The sequence below is a fragment of the Pinus tabuliformis genome, chromosome 6, assembly GCF_031772625.1.
Source record: "Pinus tabuliformis cultivar Carrire ecotype Pingquan chromosome 6, CPIR1, whole genome shotgun sequence".
NCBI lineage: Eukaryota > Viridiplantae > Streptophyta > Pinopsida > Pinales > Pinaceae > Pinus > Pinus tabuliformis.
In genome coordinates, this window is record NC_142292.1 from 338,369,391 (window position 1) to 338,390,491 (window position 21,101).

Genomic DNA, 21,101 nt, shown 5'->3' on the forward strand with positions numbered 1-21,101 from the left:
GAGAAGCATCTTAGTGAGCGGTGTGGTGGGTTTAAGGGAGTACAAAGAAGTTGGAGATCCAAATCTACATGAAAGATTGAGCACTGATCTAGGACAAATCTATTGGATTAGATCCAAGTTAATTGTATTCTATATTTCCTTAGGTGGGCCATTATCCCAGGACAGGAACCCTCTTAAGTTTGGATTTTTTTTAATGAAAAACTTGTTGGGCATAAATCTGTGTTATTTCAAGTGATCAATTATTTGAATTTGCTTTCGCTGAATTTGTTAGGGATCTAGCTGTGTATTTATTCAGTAGATAAGTTTTCTGCTAGGAATTAAATATCGGGTGCTAAGTTCGCAGGAAAACTAACATAAGCTTGATGGTACCAAGGCTTGTAGGCCTAAGATTTGATTTGTTTGCAAAGTACATTGCTCCATCTACCTTGTCATTGAGGTCTTCAAGGAAGTCTTTCCAAAAGGTCATATGGCAGGTTGCCCCTGTATCAAGCAACCATGCATCTCCCCAAGAAGCAACTGAATTATGAAATTGATCTTCAGTTACTTTGATATTGCAATGAGAAACAATCTAATGGGCAGATTCAGTTGCTTTATCTCTGTCTTCTTTGCGGTCTTATTTGATCCTCTCCAAGGGGATTCAACATGTGGATGCATCATGTTCATCTTTGTCATAGCGAGAATGCAGTGAAGATAAGATCTTTCTTCTTGATGATGTTTGGCCCCCTTGTCTATGAAATTCTTCCTTCCACGTCCTCTTTTGTCGCCTTTTCTTTTAGGAGAATCACATGACTAATTCCTCTCTTTCTGAGTAAGGCACATTGCTTTTCTAGAGGATGGAGTTGCTATCTTCCTCTTCCTAAAAGCTTTCTTTCGTTTTGCAAACTTTTCCACTAAGGTGTCAAAAGTAATGGCCTTGAGTTGCGCACTAGCTTGTAAGGATTCAAGATAGTGAAAGCATGTAGGATAGAGGGCCTTGACAAAGGTTGTGGGAGGAATTCCCATCTGAACTCCAGTGGCATCTACATCATGCATGATGGCTCTAATCTCTGAGGCTTGGGCTAAGGGATCGTTATCTTTCAGCTCAAGGTTAAATAGTTTGACCATTAACTGAACAACTTCCAATTTCTAGTGTGAGGCACATAGATCTTTCAACTTCTTCAATGCAGCATAAGGATTTGTCATTGAAACTATATGACAACTCACCTCTTCACTTATAGAAGCAGCAATCAGGGCATAGGATTTGTTGTCTTTGTTCTCCCAAATGGTTAACTCTTTATCCGATGTGGGCTTGGTAGGTGCATCCTCTCCTTCATAGATACCTTTCCATAAGTCATTAAAACCAAGAGTGTGCTTGATCTTTCTAGCCCATTCTTTGTAGTTGTCCTTGCTAGTCAGCATCACACCAATGATGGAGATGAGAAAATTCATCTTCAACAAATGTTGAAGATGCTAAATAAAATCCTTTATGAACTTGCTTTGCCGCAACAGAGGGGTTAAGCTTGGAGTTTATGATGCAATTGAAACCCAAGTATGAACATTGATGAAATACCGACAATCCTACCAACTAGCACCAAAATAGACAACCCTAGCATTGACAAACCAAGAGGAGAGAGATGGATGCAGACAATATTTGTTGGCATCTCAATTCTACTCGATATACATAGAAGTTGATTCATCCTTTATCGTATTGGCATTGACAAGCCATTGAGAAGGTGACAAAGTTGACATTGTAATATGTATAATTGATAACTACCACCTGTTTATGCTGGTCTCTCTATACATGAGCGAACATGTAAACGTTGACGCTATCATGACTTGCACTCAATAATACCACCATGCACAAGTCTACTATGGAGCATTGGGTGCACTGTGAAGAAGCTATATCAGAGGCGATAAATGAGTTGCAGTGTGGACGTCCTAGGCTCACGTAGGAAATAATGTTAGGGTAGGAAATAAATTTAAGGCTTTGTGCATAAGCTTTGATCTCTACTGTGATTGGTGCAATAAGGGAAGGAGGTCACACTCTAATAAAAATATGACACGATAACAATTGATCGAGTGAGTCGCCTCTCAATAGAAGGATGCAATGAGACTCTAGGATAAAAAAACCTTTGAACACTTGACCACGAACAAGACCACTTGGATCGATGTCTCAAGCTCGGTCTTGAATCCTATTCACAAGCTCTTTGATAATGATAACAAAAACTAGTTAGATTCTCGAGCTCCATACAACAAGGACTTGGTCGACTTGCGATAAGAGAGGTGTTTGGAGAATGGTTGAACAAAATGCATGATCTATGTGCCTAAAGGCATGATAGACCAACTCAAAAGGTCAAACTGAGAAATAATAGATCATTGATATACGATCATAGAGATAGATGGAATGGTTTCCTTTGGTGATAGCCTCTACTTTTCGGTACAATTATTTGATAGACAAGGATAGGACTGAATCAAAACTATCAGGACAAGAGCGTTAGTGCGGTAGAGAGCGTTATTGTTTCTGACAAGTAGGCACATAGTGGAGCATTAGGGAATACTCGTGAGCAACAAAGATAGGTAGGTAGATTTGCAACCTGGTTAGGGAATTGTTAGGAAGTTACAAGGAGAGGGTTGAAAAACCTAAGTTTGGCTTTGATACAAGGAATAACTATCAAATGTGTTTTGTTATTGCATTGATGCTAATAGACTTATATAACATATAAAAGCAACCTTTGATTTCATCTTTCAAGGTCGGTTCCTATTCTAGTTGCTCATATTTCCTTTTATTTACATATTTACAAGATATTCACCCAATCCTCGAGGATTAGGTGTCTAACAATTTTCATTGGAGAACTTCCTATTGCATGTTCACAAATGACTTTAGGAAGAGAAGCTCTTGATTTCTATAAATTCTAGAAGCAAGCATTTTTTCATCAATCTTGACTTGGATAAAAGATTGTAGGTTGTTGCAAAACATATCCAAATTAGACAAATTGAGCGTGACAATGTTCAAATTTTAAGGATTTGAAGATTAGAATAGATAAATGTTTTGCATTCAGATTTTCATGCTATATATACGAATGATGTGGATATCATCTTGGATATCTTTGGATGTACTCATTGGGTATGGTTAAGTTTAATGTGCCGAAGAAATTTTTGAACCTTTGGTACAAGAAAAAGAAAATCATATTTTATGATATTTTTCTTATTAAACAAGGTCCCAAGGAGGAAGACAAAGAACTTGTTATAGAGAAATTGTTGGTGGATCGATAAGATTGTCGGTTGAAGATTTCGTTTATGAATTAGAATAAGAGCTCAAGCAAGCATCAAAAGGAGAGTTTGAGGATGAACATCAAGAAGGGCATAAAAAGGAAGAGGAAAAGGAAGATCCATCAATGAAACAAGTTACATAGTCAAAGAGAGAAGAAAAAATATCAAAGGTGGTTATAGATTGCCACTTGCACCATCTTGAGGAACAACTTTCATTGATTTAAGACCATAAGAATCAACAAATCTAAGATGGACTTACATGGAACTGACTAAGCACCCACTAAAGAGGTACATGGAGGCATCACAATAATGAGTGGGGATATTAGAGTAGCACTATGAAATTAGGGAATGAGAGGCACTACATAAGAAATATTAATGTGGAAAGGAAAATTAGGGATTACATGTATGCATTTCATTAGGATGGATGGGTTATTGTGCTTGTTAAAAGTTGGCACCGGTTAAACAATCATATTATAGGGATTAACACATGTTTCAAGGATGAAACATGTGAAAGGAGATGGAGTGTAATGTACCTATGGAGGATAATTAATGTAATGTGGCCATTGAATGAGGCCCACTAATTTGATGGTGTGTGAACTCATCAATTAATGTGATGTGGCAATGCTCATTGAATAAAGCCCACTAGGCTATTGGAGGGTAATAATTTATGGAATGTAATAATGAGGGGTAGTTGGCATAGTCCCTAGGAAGACACGTGTGACGTGAGAGATTATATATACATATACACACATGGATACCATTGTCTTGAGCATTTTGGATTTCTAATGTAACGAGCATGGCTTGTGGAGTGATTCCTTCCCTAAGGAGTAATTGATGGTATTGCCCTACCCTAAGGGTCTTCTCTATGTTTTTGTGTTTATTATTGTGTTGAATCAATTGTATTATGTAGCATATCTCTCATCTACAAGGGATCTCGACACCACTAGTTAGGGATAGGTCTTGGGTGAGAGTGCTAGCTTGTCCATGTTTTAACAGACTATTTCAAGCATATTAGGACCATGGCATATTACATTATAGGGTTATAAACTGCCTCTACCAAGCTTGACATATTCCCATGAAGTGTGGTTTAATCATTTCATTGGAGGACTAAATCATCCATTGAACAAACAATGGTTTAAGACTTGAATTTAACTAAAGATAATCAAATAGATATTTAGTAAAGCACTAAGTCTCTAAACCCATCATATTTGAAAAAAAAAGATTTAAGAAATTGTGGATCCGTTGTCTCCCAGCTTGTTCCTACTCTCATAGGGTCAATGTCGGGGCATAATGTGTAGGAAAACCTCCTACATTGCTTTAGACCTTCAAGTTGACTCTTTGGTTTAAGGGTAGGTACTAGGTACCCTCCATGAATCAAATATCCTCCTTTGCACAAATTTGTTTTCAAGAAGATAATGTCATTGTAGCCTCAAAAAGCTATAAGAGTTTTGAGTCATAGTATTTAGGAGTGACTAGAATGCCAAAGTCCAGACAACACAGGTTTAGTAGATTTTAGCCGAAGGAACAATCTTTTTGAACCATAGGCATCATAATGTAATTATGTATGGCAAATATCTCAGGGAAAATGAATTCGTAGACAAGGGAAGGTTGTTTACAAACTCTTTTCTGTGGCTGCAAACTCCATACAATTGACTTATTGGGCATTTAAAACATAGCCAACAAGTTTAAATGAATTCCCATGAAGCAAATACACACAATAAATGCAAGAGTAATGGTAGGAACTTTATTTCATTAGTGTAACAGAGCGAATAGCTGATTTACATAAGGATTCTAGCATTGATAAATAGGAAATTAAAAGACACCAAGGGTGGGGCTAACTTTGCTCTGTTTCGGGATTCTCCACATAACCATTACATCAAAATTGTTCACATGAAGAAAGGAAATGCCATTGGGGGAGTTATATAACCTCTGTTGTGCACCATTTGTGAAAACTAAGGTACAATGCCACAGGGGGGTTGATTCTCCATTAGTGCTTTGGTATCCTTCATTAAATCTCTTCCAAAATGACATACTTTGGGTCTTAGGAGGGAACTAAGTCTCTTTTGCAAGCCAATATAGCATCTGGACTCATACAATGACTACAATATGCCTCTTGGGCATGCAAGGAGAATTGAGAATGGAGAGAAAGAGAAGTAGAAGAAGAAGAATAGTTACTTGCTGTGTGTAGTAAGAGTGGCTCTTCAGGCAGATCTTTAGTTTTCAATGGCCTCTTTGCTTTCAATCTTGCCTCCTGTGCTGCTGATTTGATCTTTTGGTTCTTTACAGTGAGTGTTTTTCTATATTATAGAGTGTTGGGGAAGATATGTGAGCCCCAAAATTATGTTAGGACATCATTCTTCTCCACCAATGGGAATGCTTGTTTTGTGCTTTTGTTAGATTCAATTATAGTAGTAGCTTTTAGCCATTTGCCAAATCTGTGGTGAATTTGTGGCTGATTTGGTGCTGCTATGTCTTTCTCCCATTTTGTTGTAGTAGCTTTCTTGGCAATCCATCATAAGTTTTGATTCATCGGCTGCCCAAATTAGTCTCAAATTTGGCACCTTTTATGCCAATATCCCCAAGTGAAAAAAAATCAAATTGGTGGAAGAATGAGTTGATTTGAAGATTATTTTGTTTTCATTGGCTTCCAAAACATGGCTGTAGCAGTGCTTTGCAGTGAGCAGGTGTAGAACCCATAACCTCCTATTGCCATTTATATAACTCCATTGCACTTTTTTATTATCACTTGAACCTGCAATAACTTTATAATATAAAGTCCACTCTATACTAGCACCAAAACCCCTGATTAGTTCTTGAATGCCTCTGTTTATTCATTCAATTATATGTACAAAATGAGTTTTGTAGTGCTGTTGTAATTCTCTTATATAGTTGTAGCAGCATATTCGGAATAAGTGAAAATGGAACCCTTAACCTTTTAGTTTTTATGAAATCATGTTGCACTTTATTCTTAGCACCAAACCCACTAAAACCAAACATTAATTTAATGAGATGCATTATGGATTTAAGATATGCGTTTTGATTAGTTGTTAAGGAGAAATCACCATATGAAAAATTGACTTAACTTACCCCATGGGGTGGGGGAAACTTAATGGCATGTTGAAGGGGGTATGGCAAGGCATATGAAGTGTTTTGTTTCAAAGTACCATGCCATATAAGTTTATAACATATTTTGGTGTGAAGTAATTCCCCTACAACCACAGAGGCATGTGAATATGGGCCACATGATATATATGAGTGCTCACCCAAACTTATAATGAGGAGCCCGCCCTCACTAAATGTAGGCCATGAATGGAGGATGAACAATGGACTCATGGATGATGGCTCATTGCCCCCAACGCCCTTAAGCAGCTCCCTTGCCTTCAAGCTACCATAGATAGTCTTGGGTCATCAAATTAAATTTCGTAGGTGAGTTGATCAGCATTTGTAGCATTTGTGTAAACCATAGCTAACTCTCTCATCCAAAGCATGGCATGCGTACTTTCGTTGTTGATCTACTTCGTCAGATGCAACCACAGTGGCACAATGCCAACCACTTTTCAACCTAGACTTCCTTTGTGTAATCTACTGTTATTGATGACCTTCTTCTCTATTAAGCATGGTACTGATCATCTAGGTGTATTTCTCTTGGCGAGATAGTCCCAATAGAGCCTGGAAACACACCAAACAATGCACTATGTAGCATATCGAGGGGAAAATGTTGGCTGCAAATTTCATTTGTTCACTGCAGGAGCTATGGTTAATTTCAGACGATGGAATTTCAAACAGGCTAGCCCTGGGATGTATACTTTCGTTGGAGGATTTCATGAATAATGGAGTAGAGATGAAAAATCTAGCATTGCAAATATGAGGTAAAGTTTCTTTATGAAAACTACACTTGTAACCACTGTGGTGTGTTTTGGCCCCTGAAACAAATGATCCTTGAGCCCAAACTTAGAAAGCCAGCTTCTGTTTTGGATTTCGGGCAACAAAAATTCAATAAATGAGCATGTGAGCGTCATCATATTCAGTTATTTTTGCTGCAAGTGTGCTCTGCATGGGGCCAAATGAAAATCGTCATATGCAGCCCCCGATCTCGTCGACAATTTCTTAAAATGGTTTCTCAAATTTTGCTTAAAAATGGCCCAAAAACCATTAAATTTCATGCCTCCTTGCATGAGATTCATATTGCTCTATCTGGTGCATATGAAATCAAAACGACATGCTATCAAAGGCAATCTATAATAGACGCAGAGGGCTTTCTAATGATCGGTTGCATGATAACTTTTGATGCATTTTTGATATGCTTTGTTAAATAGAACAGGAAACCAGGCATACTAGTTTTTTTTTTGCAAACTATGCATTTTTGTACCTTTGGAGCTTGGAATTCAATTCTGTTAGCTTTATGATGATCAGTGACTCCAATAAACATGTATAACCCAGTCCTTGTTCAAATACATCATTCTGTTGGTATTCACAATTTCGCCTAAAGTGGATCCCACAATGTTCATGTACATCTAGAGCTTGGAATTGAATTTTGTTAGTACTGTTACTGCAAAATCTAGCACCCTAGTGCAGAGCCTCACAAGGCATTATCTATCACAACAGTGCCACAACCAGACATTGGAAGAGTTGAGTCATCACCGATAGTTACCCACTCACATTTATGCTGATCACTGTAGTCAGAGAATTTATGCCGATCATTATTGTCAGAGAGGAGGTGCTTGTGTTTTGTCATATGTCTAGTTGCCCCAAAATCTGCAACCGTAAAGAAGTTGAAGACCATAAAGCAGAAAGCACAGCTAAATGTGCAAAGTTACCACCCTTTTCTTCGAAGAGGGCGTTGTTGCCTACTATTTGATGAGCAATTTCTTCATTCTTTTGAAGACAGAGAAAATAATTTTTGAGAGAACGTCTCTTCTTTTGGCAATAGGATCACACCATCATCTTCTTCTTTGAGGATTTAAAAGTGCCCCCTCTATATTCATGCACACACGAGGATGTGGCAGCCTTGAAATGGGCATGCTCATGAGGGGAAAGTACACCCAAATCCTTGTGGTGACTTGATGGTGGATAAAATTAGAAAACACATCCTCCCAAGAGGGGGATAAGCAGGGGTTTTGATGAAAAAGGGAATGCTGTAACAGATGATAGCATATTAGCAAAATTTCTAAATGCAGGAGAGATTGTTCAGAACAATACTGATATTTTCAAGGTCCTTTTTACCTTGGCCAGTGGATGCAAGGATGTCAATGTTTATGTTCTTGAACTGGGCAATATACTTGTCAATGCTAGTAATTCTTCCATTTTGGGGTTGGATGTCTCTGTTTCAAGTCTATTGACTTGAATGGTGTTCACCGTGCGAAATAAGTTGTTGAAAATGTTTCAAATCTTTTTTCCACTCTTATTATACCTGCCGTTGGGCAGGATATAACGTATTCAGTTTTTCATTGACATGCTATTAGTTTTTCTTTGACAAAAAAAATTTAAAATCTATCCAAAGTTTAACATTATGAAGTTAAATTTATTATTTTTAAGTAAAATTTATTTCTATTTATCTCAACTATGATTGGTTGAAATGTCTCCCCTCTTACTGTGCAATGATGGCAAGAATTGACTTTTGTGTACTCTATTATTAATTGCTATGTACTATATCACTAATTACTATGTACAATAAATATAAATAATTTGAAAAATAACATTATATGTTAATTACTATGTACCATAAACACAAATGGTTTGTAATTAAATTCAAAAATTTCATTTTTTTCATTGGTGTAAAGTATTGAATAGACAATTTTTATGGGTTTTATTTTTTAATTTACAAAAAAATAATTTAAAAATATATAAATTTGTACAACTCGCTATACTCTAATGACATGACATGTGTACTATAATATGAGCATTATATAAAAAAATTGCCATCATTCAATAAAAATAAATAATTATTAACTTGTTATCATTCTCGTCAATGTCAATTATATATATATAACCTTTATCTACCAAAAAAGCGTTTAATTATATTAAAAAAAATAATAAAAAAAGGTTAAACAAATATTCATATAACTCATTTTACAATTTTATTATTGTTTGGAGTACATACAACACATCATGACATTAAAATATTTTATTAAACTAAGTGGCAAGGAACACTAGCTATGTGGCCTTGTTATCCTTGGGTTGATAAACAAGATCAGGATACACATAAATAGTTACCAATCTAAAGAATTCATCCTCCTGCAAACATACTAGATAATAATAGTATCATATCAACTGGAAGTGGTTTCTCCAAATATGCTCCGTAAGTTGTTGTGAATATTTCATTGGATAGTTTGTCACAATAGATCTGATAGAATTATACTTAAAATCTGAAATTTAAATTGTGAGTGTTAATTTCTCCTTAGATATTTGGACTCGTTAATTACTATGTTATGCTTATGCATGCGATAGATAAAATATGTAGAAAATAGAGAACAACAAAATAAAACTCACAAAACACAATTAATACAAGATATAACCTAGGAAACCCTTTTGGGAGAAAACTCAATTGGAAGGTGAGGCCACTGTGCTCTCTTTCTCTGAATGGAAGTGGATACAAGTAAAAAGAAGTGAGGCTTGTGGCCCATGGGCTACTACGATCCACAAACCCTCTCTGTGTTCTCTCTAGCTATCCACTCTTGGCCACATTGCTTATCTATGGAACAAAATGCACTCGAATAGAATGGAACCCCTTTTCCTTCTAGTTACTAGGTTGTAACACAATTCAATAGCTCACTAGTGGTTGAGTTTGACTGCAACTTCTAACTAAATTACAATATTGACTATTCTTAAGTCTTATAAATCATGATCACATGGCTAGCCCATTTTCCATGAATAATGGGAATTGAATTGGCATCTTCTTGAATTATGGTGGTCAAAACAGGAAGGTCAACTTCTGAGTGGCATAAATTTTGCATATGGAATCAAAGTGAGGTGATTCTTGCACCATTTGAAAGGTATCTATGTGTAGAATAGTGCAGAAGGTGTTGCACTTCAGTGGCAAAGTTTTACTCCCCTAAAAATGTCATTTAATGCCTCAAACTGCTTCCGGAAGGTTTCATACCCGTATTCGCCAAACTGAGACCCACTGGTAAAAATGGTCCTGTGAGTTGATTCCTCCACTTTTTCCACTCCGAAAGCTCTAATATTGATGACAAATAATATAATGATCTTATCCAGATCAAAATAAATCCATAAGCCTTTACTACTTTGAAGGTCTGTTTTTTTATCAACCCAGATATGGTAGTAGCTCCCCATTAAGGCAGGGAAACATCCATTTACAATTTATAATCCTAGCATTACGCTTCAAAGCTATGTTGCTAAGAAACGTGGGTTTGGGGATGGGAATGGGACAAGTACGTCACTTTTTGAAACAGGTTGCATGGGTTCGTTGGGGGTATATTATAATTTATATATATACATGTGTGTGTGTGTGTGTGTGTATTATATTTTATAAATTATAATATATATGAATTTTTATATTTTTCAACTTTAAACAAGAAAATAAAATATTTATGATTCAAATTTCAAAGATTTAAACATGCACATCATTGAGCATTCAACATTCACATTGAAATTTCAAAATTTCTAGTTTGATATCAAGTGCTAATTGGAGTTTATATTAATAAAAATCATGATATATGTCCATTGTCATACTACATTCAAAATTTGGCTTAAGCGATCTCCAAACTTGAACTAGGAAATTTCAAAATAGTGAACAATGGCTTCCTCAAGCCATGTCATCAACATCCATGTCATTAGCATCACTTACATTTCCAGTCATCATGCTCTATAGCTACATAGCTACAATAGTAATGACATTCGGCCTACACAATGAATCTATAGTGGTCATCTCTAGGTCGAAACTGCAGAAAGAGAAGTAAAAAGGCCGAGCTTGAAAAGAATTGCAACAAAATCAGTAAAAAAAAATTGACCATAATGTTCCCGATTTTGGGGTTTCATGCACCCATTGTTGGGGTTTGGCGCACCCAGTTAGATAAAGATAAGATAAGCTAATTATATTTATGTCCAACTAATGACCACAAAGTAGGTCAAAGGGACTGTTGAGTACATTGATGTATATACAAAGCGGGAGAACCAAATGGTCTCCTATAAAAGATACAATGCATGAAGTAAATCAAAGATACAATGCATGAAGTAAATCAACATTTTGCCCTAGCGGAGAAGTTCCAGGAGCTAATAGGTCTGAGGATTAGACCCATCTCTCCTAACATCTGAGGCTGAAAGAATAACACTGAAGAAACTCAACAAAGTCTGTTGGCCCGATGAAGAGCTGATGGCAAGTGCAGACTGTCCACTATATCGTATCCTGGGGGGTTCACATGCTGCTGAATGTTGGAGGACCTATTATGTCTCCCAGGATGGATCTGAGACGAAATTGTTGCTGAGATCTCGTGTGGCAGGGTGAAGTCCCATGGATCCTCATTGATCTGGAGTTCGGATACGTACTGGTATCAACCGATCTCTTGGTGCCCCTGTCTAAAGGTAGTACCCTGAAAAATGTCGTGATCCTCTATGTGGGGTCTGGTCTGATGGGAGGCTGAAGAATATGCACTCGGAACCTAAGAGCCTCCTGCATATATAGGGCCAAACATCTCTGATCGGGGTACCTGAAAAAGTCGGCGAGGGTCCGAGAATCTCTGAACAAGCAATGAAACCTTCCTCTGATCTCGTAGTAGACAGGGCATCCAAGGATGAAGTGCACCTCGGTCTCCACTTCTTGTAAATGACATACCTGGCAGAGTCTATCTAGTCTATCCACTTGGTGGTATGTCTCTACCCAAAGTCTATGAGAACCCACTCTGAACTGGCCTAGAGGAATGCGAAGAGCATGCATCTAGTGGTGAAACATATACTGTGGTCGAACAATGAGCCCGTCTCTCAACTCCAAGAAGTGATCAGCGTAGAAGGCCATCTTTGGGTGCAACCCTCCTGGAGGATTGACCTAGGTGACCTGGATGAACTGCTTGTAGATGTCCTCCCTAATGATCTTGCTAATCTCCTGTCTAGTAGGTAAAAGGTGACTAGGAGCATCTAAGGAATATCAGAAAGGAGGGAGACGATCCAACTTAATTCCCACTGACTCTAAGAGGTTTGAAACTCCTGTAAACCAACAGCTGGTTTGGCCTAAGGGAGTAGAACGGGCAATAGTCTTAGAAGAGCAATATGCCAAGTAAGGATAACGGTCCCTACTCTTTATCGAGTCTGCCAAGCCCTGGACACGATGCAAGAATGAAACCAATCTGAAGACCGTCTCAAGCCGAAAGGGCTGAGCTCCAAACTCTGCAAGGATGATGTGTTGTGGCACTGTCAGTTTGCACCTAATGATGCAGCGGAGAAGAAGAATCTGGACTCTCTCAGCTAAAGCCCAGTCTGACTCAAGTAAAGATGGTCCCCAAATCTTTGAGCCATATAGAATAGTGGGACGAATCAAGGTGTCCATGAGGATCATCTTGGACAAGATGTCCTGGAAGTGATGTCGAAAGTAATGCCTCTCGAGAAGGGCTAAGGATCCATATCCTTTGTTGATTCGAGGCTGAAGCGCTAGTCACAAACTGAAGCGGGGACCTGAGAATTGCACCCCCAAGTAAGTATACGTGCTGGTTGAGTTTGACTGCAAGTCTCAATTAAATTACAATATTGACTATTCTAAAGTCTTATTTATCATGATCACATGGCTAGCCCATTTTCCATGAATAATGGGAGCTGAATTGGCATCTTCTCGAATTATGGTGGTCAAAACAGGAAGGTCAACTTCCGAGTGGCATAAATTTTGCATACGGAATCAGAGTGAGGTGATTCTTGCACCATTGGAAAGGTATCTATGTGTAGAATAGTGTAGAAGGTGTTGCACTTCAGTGGCAAATTTTTACTGCCCTAAAAATGTCATTTAATGCCTCAAACTGCCTGCGGAAGGTTTCATACCCGAATTCGCCAAATTGAGACCCACGCGTAAAAATAGTCCCGTGAGTTGATTCCTCCACTTTTTCCACTCCGAAAGCTCTAATATTGATGACAAATAATATAATGATTTGATCCGGATCAAAATAAATCCATAAGCCTTTACTACTATGAAGGTTTGTTTTTTGATCAACCCAGATATGGTATTAGCTCCCCATTAAGGCAGGGAAACATCCATTTACAATTTATAATCCTAGCATTTACGCTTCAAAGCTATGTTGCCAAGAAACGTGGGTTTGGGGATGGGAACGGGGACGGGTACGTCACTTTTTGAAATAGGGTGCATGGGTTCGTTGGTGGTATATTATAATTTTATATATGTGTGTGTGTGTGTTTGTGTGTGTGTATATATATATATATATATATTATATTTTATAAATAATAATATATATGAATTTGTATATTTTCCAACTTTAAACAAGAAAAATAAAATATTTTGATTTAAATTTCAAAGATTTAAACATGCACATCATTGAGCATTCAACATTCACATTGAAATTTCAAAATTTCTAGTTTGATATCAAGTGCTAATTGGAGTTTACATATTAATAAGAATCATGATAGATGTCTATTGTCATACTACATTCAAAATTTGCCTTAAGGGATCTCCAAACATGAACTAGGAAATTTCAAAATAGTGAACAATGGCTTCCTCAAGCCATGTCATCAACATCCATGTCATTAGCATCACTTAGATCTCCAGTCAGCATGCTCTACAGCTACATAGCTACAATAGTAATGACCTTAACATAGCTACAATAGTAATGACATTCGGCCTACACAACAAATCTATAGTGGTCATCTATGGTTGAAACTGCAGAAAGAGAAGTAAAAAGGCCGAGCTTGAAAAGAATTACAACAAAATCAATAAAAAAATTAACCCTAACGTTCCTAATCTTGGGGTTCCACGCACCCATTGTTGGGGTTTGGCACACCCAATTAGATAAATATAAGATAAGATAATTATATTTATGTCCAACTAATGACCGCAAAGTAGGTCAAAGGAACTATTGAGTACATTGTTGTATATACAAAGCGGGAGAACCAAACGGTCTCCTGTAAAAGATACAATGCATGAAGTAAATCAAAGATACAATGCATGAAGTAAATCAACATCTGGCCCTAGTGGAGAAGATCCAGGAGCTAATAGGTCTAAGGATCAGACCCATCTCTCCTAACATTTGAGGCTGAATGAATAACACTGAAGAAATTCAACAAAGTCTGTTGGCCTGATGAAGAGTCGATGACAAGTGTAGATTGTCCACTAAATCGTATCCTTGGGGGGTTCACACGCTGCTGAATGTTGGAGGACCTAGTATGTCTCCCAGGACGGATCTGAGATGAAACTGCTGCTGACATCTCGTGTGGCAGGGTGAAGTCCCACGGATCCTCACTGATCTAGAGTTTGGATACGTACTGGTATCAATCGATCTCTTGGTGCCCCTGTCTGAAGGTAGTACCCTGAAAAATGTCGTGATCCTTTGTGTGGGGTCTGGTCTGATGGGAGGCTGAAGAATATGCGCTCAGAACCTAAGAGCCTCCTGCATATATAGGGCCAAACATCTCTGATCGGGAAGTCGGCGAGGGTCCAAGAATCTCTGAACAAGCAATGAAACCTTCCTCTGATCTTGTAGTAGACAGGGCATCCAAGGATGAAGTGCACCTCAGTCTCCACTTCTTGTAAATGACTTACCTGGCAGAGTCTGTCTAGTCTATCCACCTGGTGATCTGTCTCTACTCGAAGTCTATGAGAACCCACTCTGAACTGGCCTAGAGGAATGCGAAGAGCATGCATCCAGTGGTGAAACGTATACTGGGGTCGAACAATGAGCCCATCTCTCAACTCCAAGAAGTGCTCAGTGTAGAAGGCCATCTTTGGGCGCAACCCTCTTGGAGGATTGACCTAGGTGACCTGGACGAACTGCCTGTAGATGTCCTCCCTGATGATCTTGTTTAGCTCCTGTCTAGTAGGTAAAAGGTGACTAGGAGCATCTAAGGAATATCGTAAAGGAGGGAGACGATCCAACTTAATTCCCACTGACTCTAAGAGGTTTGAAACACCTGTAAACCAACATCTGGCTCAGCCTGAGGGAGTAGAACGGGAAATAGTCTTAGAAGAGCAATATGCCAAGTAAGGATAACGGTCCCTACTCTTTATCGAGTCTGCCAAGCCCTGGACACGATGCAAGAATGAAACCAATCTGAAGATCGTCTCAAGCTGAAAGGGCTGAGCTCCAAACTCTGCAAGGATGATGTGTTGCGGCACTGTCAGTTTGCACCTAATAATGCGGCGGAGAAGAAGAATCTAGACTCTCTCAGCTGAAGCCCAGTCTAACTCAAGTATAGACGGTCCCCAAATCTCTGAGCCATATAAAACAGTGGGACGAATCAAGGTGTCCATGAGGATCATCTTGGACAAGATGTCCTGGAAGTGATGTCGAAAGCATTGCCTCTCAAGAAGGGCTAAGGATCCATATCCTTTGTTGATTCAAGGTTGAAGCACTGGTCACAAATTGAAGCGGGGACCTGAGAATTGCACCCCCAAGTAAGTATATGTGCTGGTGATCTCAATCTCCTCCCCTCTGAATAAAAAGTGAAGGTCTAAGGTTTTCTTCACCCCATTGAAGATCATAACCTTGGTTTTACCCAGGTTGACCGTCAACTGTCGATGGTCACAAAACATAGCTAAGGCATCCAACTGCCTCTGTAATCCTTCTAGGGATGAGGAGAGGAGGACCACGTCGTTAGCAAAGAGTAGAATAGATATTAGAACCTGGTGAAGAAGGCAGCCATCAGTGTCTTGGATATGCTCATGTAGAAATGCTTCCAACTCATCAATATAGATCCCAAACAGGGTAGGGGAGAGTGGACAACCCTGTTCAACCCCAATAGTGCTTCGAATGAAATCAGACATCCCATGGGCTTCGTAAAGATGACCAAGAACGGACTCATATAGGCGCATAATAGTAGTCAATAGGGTTGCAGAGATGCCAATATATCTGAGTCTCTGGAGCAAGGCCTCTCTCGGAATAGAGTCAAAAGCTTTCCAAAAATCTACGAAACAACAGTAGGCTTTCGAAGAGCGGTGTCATGCCTCCTCAATCACGGCGTGAAGGGTGAAGATGTGGTCAATGGTTTGATGATCCGGTCGAAAACCTGCCTGCCCCCTAGCTCTGAGTTGTCTCTGCTCAAGGTCACTGGAGAGCTTCCTATGTAGAACAGTAGCATACAACTTTGAGAATGTGTGACCCACCATGATCGTTTTGTAGTTATTGGGATTTGAGCTGGAACCTGATTTGTGGAGCAGATGGATGATGTGGTGTGCCCATGTCAGTGGAAAACCTTCACGGATTACATGGATGAAGAGATCAACCAAGTAGCTAACCAAAGCACGGAAATCGTGCTTAAAGAACTTTGCTTGGTAGCCTTCCTCATCAGCTGCTTTGCTGCTGTTCATCACCCAAATGGCCTCTCTAATATCTCTGTCTGAGAATAGATAAAAGTAAGAGGGTGGGGAGGTAACATGAATTTGGGCCTGCCCGGGAATATCATAAAGGTTGGAAGTGTGAGAGAACATGGATGTAGGGTAAGGTCAGGTGGAAGAGGGGAGCGTTGGGGAAGGCTGGTACACCAGAATTGTTTAGGGGAGTGGGCAAGGAGAGCAGAAAGTTCTTGTCTTCTATGGGAGACAAAGAGTCGTTTCTTGTGACGAAGGAGACAACGATAACAAGCTTTGAGGTCGGAGCAGAACCCAAATTTTAGTTGCGAAGAACCTAGTGCTTACTTGGAGAACCCGGTTCTTTTGGGTGCGTTTTAGAAAAACCCATACCCTAACCCAGTACTTGGGGACGAGAACCCGAGATGGGTTTGAGAACCCCATGCCCCGGTTCACAAACCCGTGCATCATAGCTTCAAAGACTGCAATGAATTGGCTGCAAGAGATAAAAAAATAAGGGACAGATCTGTAGATCAACCCATTAAATCCTCTGAAAAACACCAACCAACAGCAATGAAAGAGGGCAATGAAAATATGGTGAAAAATAAAAAAATACTGATGCTGTCCTAGAAAAGAGCTGGGAAATGGAAACCGTAGTTTCAACCCTGAAACAGCCATAAAATCAGCACTGGGTAGAGAAGAAAAAATGCACGCTAGCATTTTGAGGTCATAAGGACATTGTAGGTCATAAGGACATTGTAGATTTACGATGAACACTTCAAAAAACTCCAATCCAGCCAAACAAAAATTATAAGAGCACTTTAACAATGATCAGAACAGAGATGAAAGAGAAATCCAACACACGAGGAGAGAAAACTGCTGCCCAAACACAAGTACCCAAAGTGCTATAGGTAAGCTGGCCCTAGGATTTTATCAATTAAACAGCTCGAATGAATGACCTACAAACAAGGAGGGTGATGTATTGATATGCCTCCATTAGGGTTTAGGCACTAGCCTCCAGAAGAGGACTAGATCAGTTGTAACCAAAAATTGGCAAAATCCAATAAAATGTAATAAATGGGTTAAGTACCCAAACGTAAGTCTACTAAGGCCCTCAATACCCCAAATAGTGGGCCGGTATGTGGCGTCAAGTGAAGATAAGCCCCATGATTTCAACAATATCGTATTTTTAGTAAGTTGCTCTTCCCTGGCTGAAAGCTATCCCATTTCTTCGTTAAACTTTCTATTATTTAGCAGGAAATTGTAGAGACTGCTTGGATTCATAACAACTGGTAGGCTGGGTGATCTATTTCCCCATTTTCTAAGTAAGCTGTATTTACATGCATCCAACCCATCCCGTTCATGCCCCCGTCGTGGACTTTGACTTGGTCCATGGAAAGATTCATGTTGTCTTTAGCTACATTTGGATAATTTGTGATTAAGCACGAGTGTTTTGCTGCTTAAAGGACCCATTGTGCTTCGATGTGGCTTTCTATTATTAAATGAATATTTGGTTCTGTTTTTTAATCAGTTATTTGGTGTTTTCGTCTTTGGTTTGCTTAAGATATTAAGTAAATACTGAACTCTTGAATAAGCAATGACGTTCCAGTAATTTCGTGCACTCAAAGCTCTGTTGAGATATTGATATATGATGCACTGATCTTGAAAAGCAAACATCTCCGGCAGCTCTGCTTCATGTAGAAAATCATCAATCCAGCAAAGCGATGAAAAGCTACCAAAAATCATTATCTACCTGCCATAAATTCTTGTGTGTACCTGCCATAACTTTTTGTATTTTCTTGAAATATCACCAATTTTTTTTAATACATATCAGTTATAACTTCCAACGAACAATTTTTATGTATTTTCTATAATTTTAATTGTCTAGTGATACTCTATTTGCCTGGTCCTAGCTTTTACCTTTCCGGTGTCACAAGGATAGATTTCATATAACAAGGTTTTAAAAGAAATTGGATTTTTAGATATTCTGATATGGGGAGCCATGTCAGTTGATAGCAAGTGTACCTAGTTCTCTATGTGAAACACTTGTTAATAAGACTTCCAAGAAATGGTGATGTAACAGTCTGACGTTGCATGAACCTCTTTGGAAATTTAAGTCTATTTCTAAGAATTTGGAACACCCAAGAAAGAGAAGACGCACGTGTAGACCTGCTTCTGCACTTACATGCGTTTTATATACAAGGTTACTGTGTAACTTGTGTTTTACCCCATGCCAAACTTGTGTATTTTAAAAAGATTTGATTAATACTCTAACCAAATGAGAATGCTGAAATCGTTGATTGAATTATATATGTATTTAATCTGCCAACTTTCGCCTCGTTAAAATGTGCTAATGTATGAGTGCTTGGTTTTCAGAGGCTGTACTTCCTTTCCTATTTTGAAGATTTTCATGCCTCCATAAGTTGCTTTCAGGTATTTTGCATCCTTTCAAAAGGAACTTGCAAGCTATGACAGGGTCTTATATGAGATGGTTGTGAATAAGGATCCTGAGCAAACAAATAAGAATCCAAATTTGCGCTGGATGCCCCCTAAGAGGATGCCTGGAGGCCGTGATCGAGGATCCAGTATTGTGGGAATCATTCAGCGTTTCATAGCACAGATTCTTAGATTAGAATTCCAGTTAGATTGTCTAGATTATCGGATGGCTAACTGGTATCACGCGGATCTTGACTATGAGACATTCAAGTCGATGCAGGTAATATTGTTCTTTCCTACATGATATTCTCTGAAGTTTTTAATGCTCTGTATATGCTTCTAAGGATCTTGCAATCCCTGATATCTTGGGTGCTCTGAAGCCACACAATGGAGTTTCTCTGCTTTTAGTCAAGATCTTAGAAGTGAGCTGTGTCAAATAAACTGAGAATAATTTATTTGGTGGGTTTTTGCATTCAGTTTGAAAGAGGCGAGTCTATCTTCAAAATTGCAAAAGAATTGACTAGCTTTTCGCACAAAGCAGTCACGAAATCTGTGTTTGTACCCAAAGATCTGGATACCTGGAGATCGAAGCTTTTATGGGCATCACGAGTTCTTCCATTGCCACTAGTAGCGGTGTTTCTCATAGAGAGCATTTTTACACTTCATCTTGATTGGACATCTGCACTTGATCTTGATTTGACATCTGCAACGAAAGTATTCTTGGCAAAACTGTTAACTTCAGAGTATATGCTGTGCTCCTTATTTTGGTTTCTTTCTGCTGAACAATCTGATCATTGTTTCTTGTTCAATATTGCATATTTTGTCTAGCAACCTTTAGCAATATCTAATTATGATCTATAACTATCTTTAGTTATAAGATTTCTTTTTGTTATTAGGGGAATTGCAATTGCTTTCGTTCCTGTAATAATCTGAGGAATACTTTTTGAAGGTTGACTGATGGAACAACAGATTTAGTGGAGAAATCTGTTATTATTGGGGAAAGGAACAAAGTTGCCATGAGGGAGTTGCAAGGAGCAATGCACGACGGATGCAAGAAAATAGCAATACTCTATGGAGCTGGCCATATGCCAGACTTCGATCGGCGGTTAAAGAATGACTTTGGCCTGGTCCCTAAGAAAATATCTTGGAGAACTGCATGGTCAATTAAAAATTGGAAGACCACTAATAAAAAACAGCTACCTTCTTTCTTGAATAGCATAGCTAAATCATCTGACTGGCAACTCAACGGATATCAGATTTTAGCATTGCTGATCTTCTCTTTAGTTCTTGCAGTTGACTTGTGGTTCTGGGAGCTTTTCCTTAGTTCTATAAAAGAATGGGCAGGTCAAAATTTGTTAGCAGCACTGCAATTTCTTGGACAAACATAGCTAGGATCTGTGGGGAATCTTTACCCAGTCAAATGTACATGTAAAATTGTTCAGAAATTTGTGTCATATTTGGTTGCTATAGCCATTATTGATTCTATAAGATCAATTAAACGGACGTTCCTCTAGCTCATAGCTTTTTTAATTCCCCTGAAATATGCTTATTAATTTCAATTAAAAGCGTTATAGTATAGAGCCTATACTATATATAGGAGACAAAGATGGCTACAAACAATAATAAGTTGACACGCTAAAATTATTTAGTGATAATGAATGAGGGTAATGGTTAGGGGCTTACCATGCCCCTTTCATTTTAACAAGAGTTTCCCTGATCAGTAGTGGATGCTTGTGGATGAAGAAATCATCTTTTTAAGTTGCATCTTTGGCGGGGTCTTCTACTTGACGAGGTAGTCAATAATTGCTTGGTGCCTTAATTTCTTGATCCATGTTTCAACGGTTATTTTAGGTTCTGATATGCATTTTCCCTCTTCATCAATTGTTGGCAAAATATCTCAGACTAGTATCTTGTGACTACCTCCAAATAAGAGAAGAGACATGGAAGACCATATGTCCATGTG

General features: G+C 38.6%; 1 protein-coding gene across 1 annotated transcript in view; it reads left to right on the plus strand.

Moving 5' to 3' along the window:
* Positions 1-20,668, plus strand: part of LOC149258679 (thermosome subunit gamma) — a 76,227-nt gene extending 55,559 nt beyond the window's left edge. The window contains exons 3-5 of the mRNA XM_089415723.1: positions 19,136-19,418; positions 19,616-19,881; positions 20,088-20,668. Coding sequence (XP_089271849.1) covers positions 19,136-19,418; positions 19,616-19,881; positions 20,088-20,526 — 988 coding nt within the window. The 3' untranslated portion in view covers positions 20,527-20,668. The remainder of the gene's footprint in view (positions 1-19,135; positions 19,419-19,615; positions 19,882-20,087) is intronic.
* Positions 20,669-21,101: the final 433 nt, after the last annotated feature.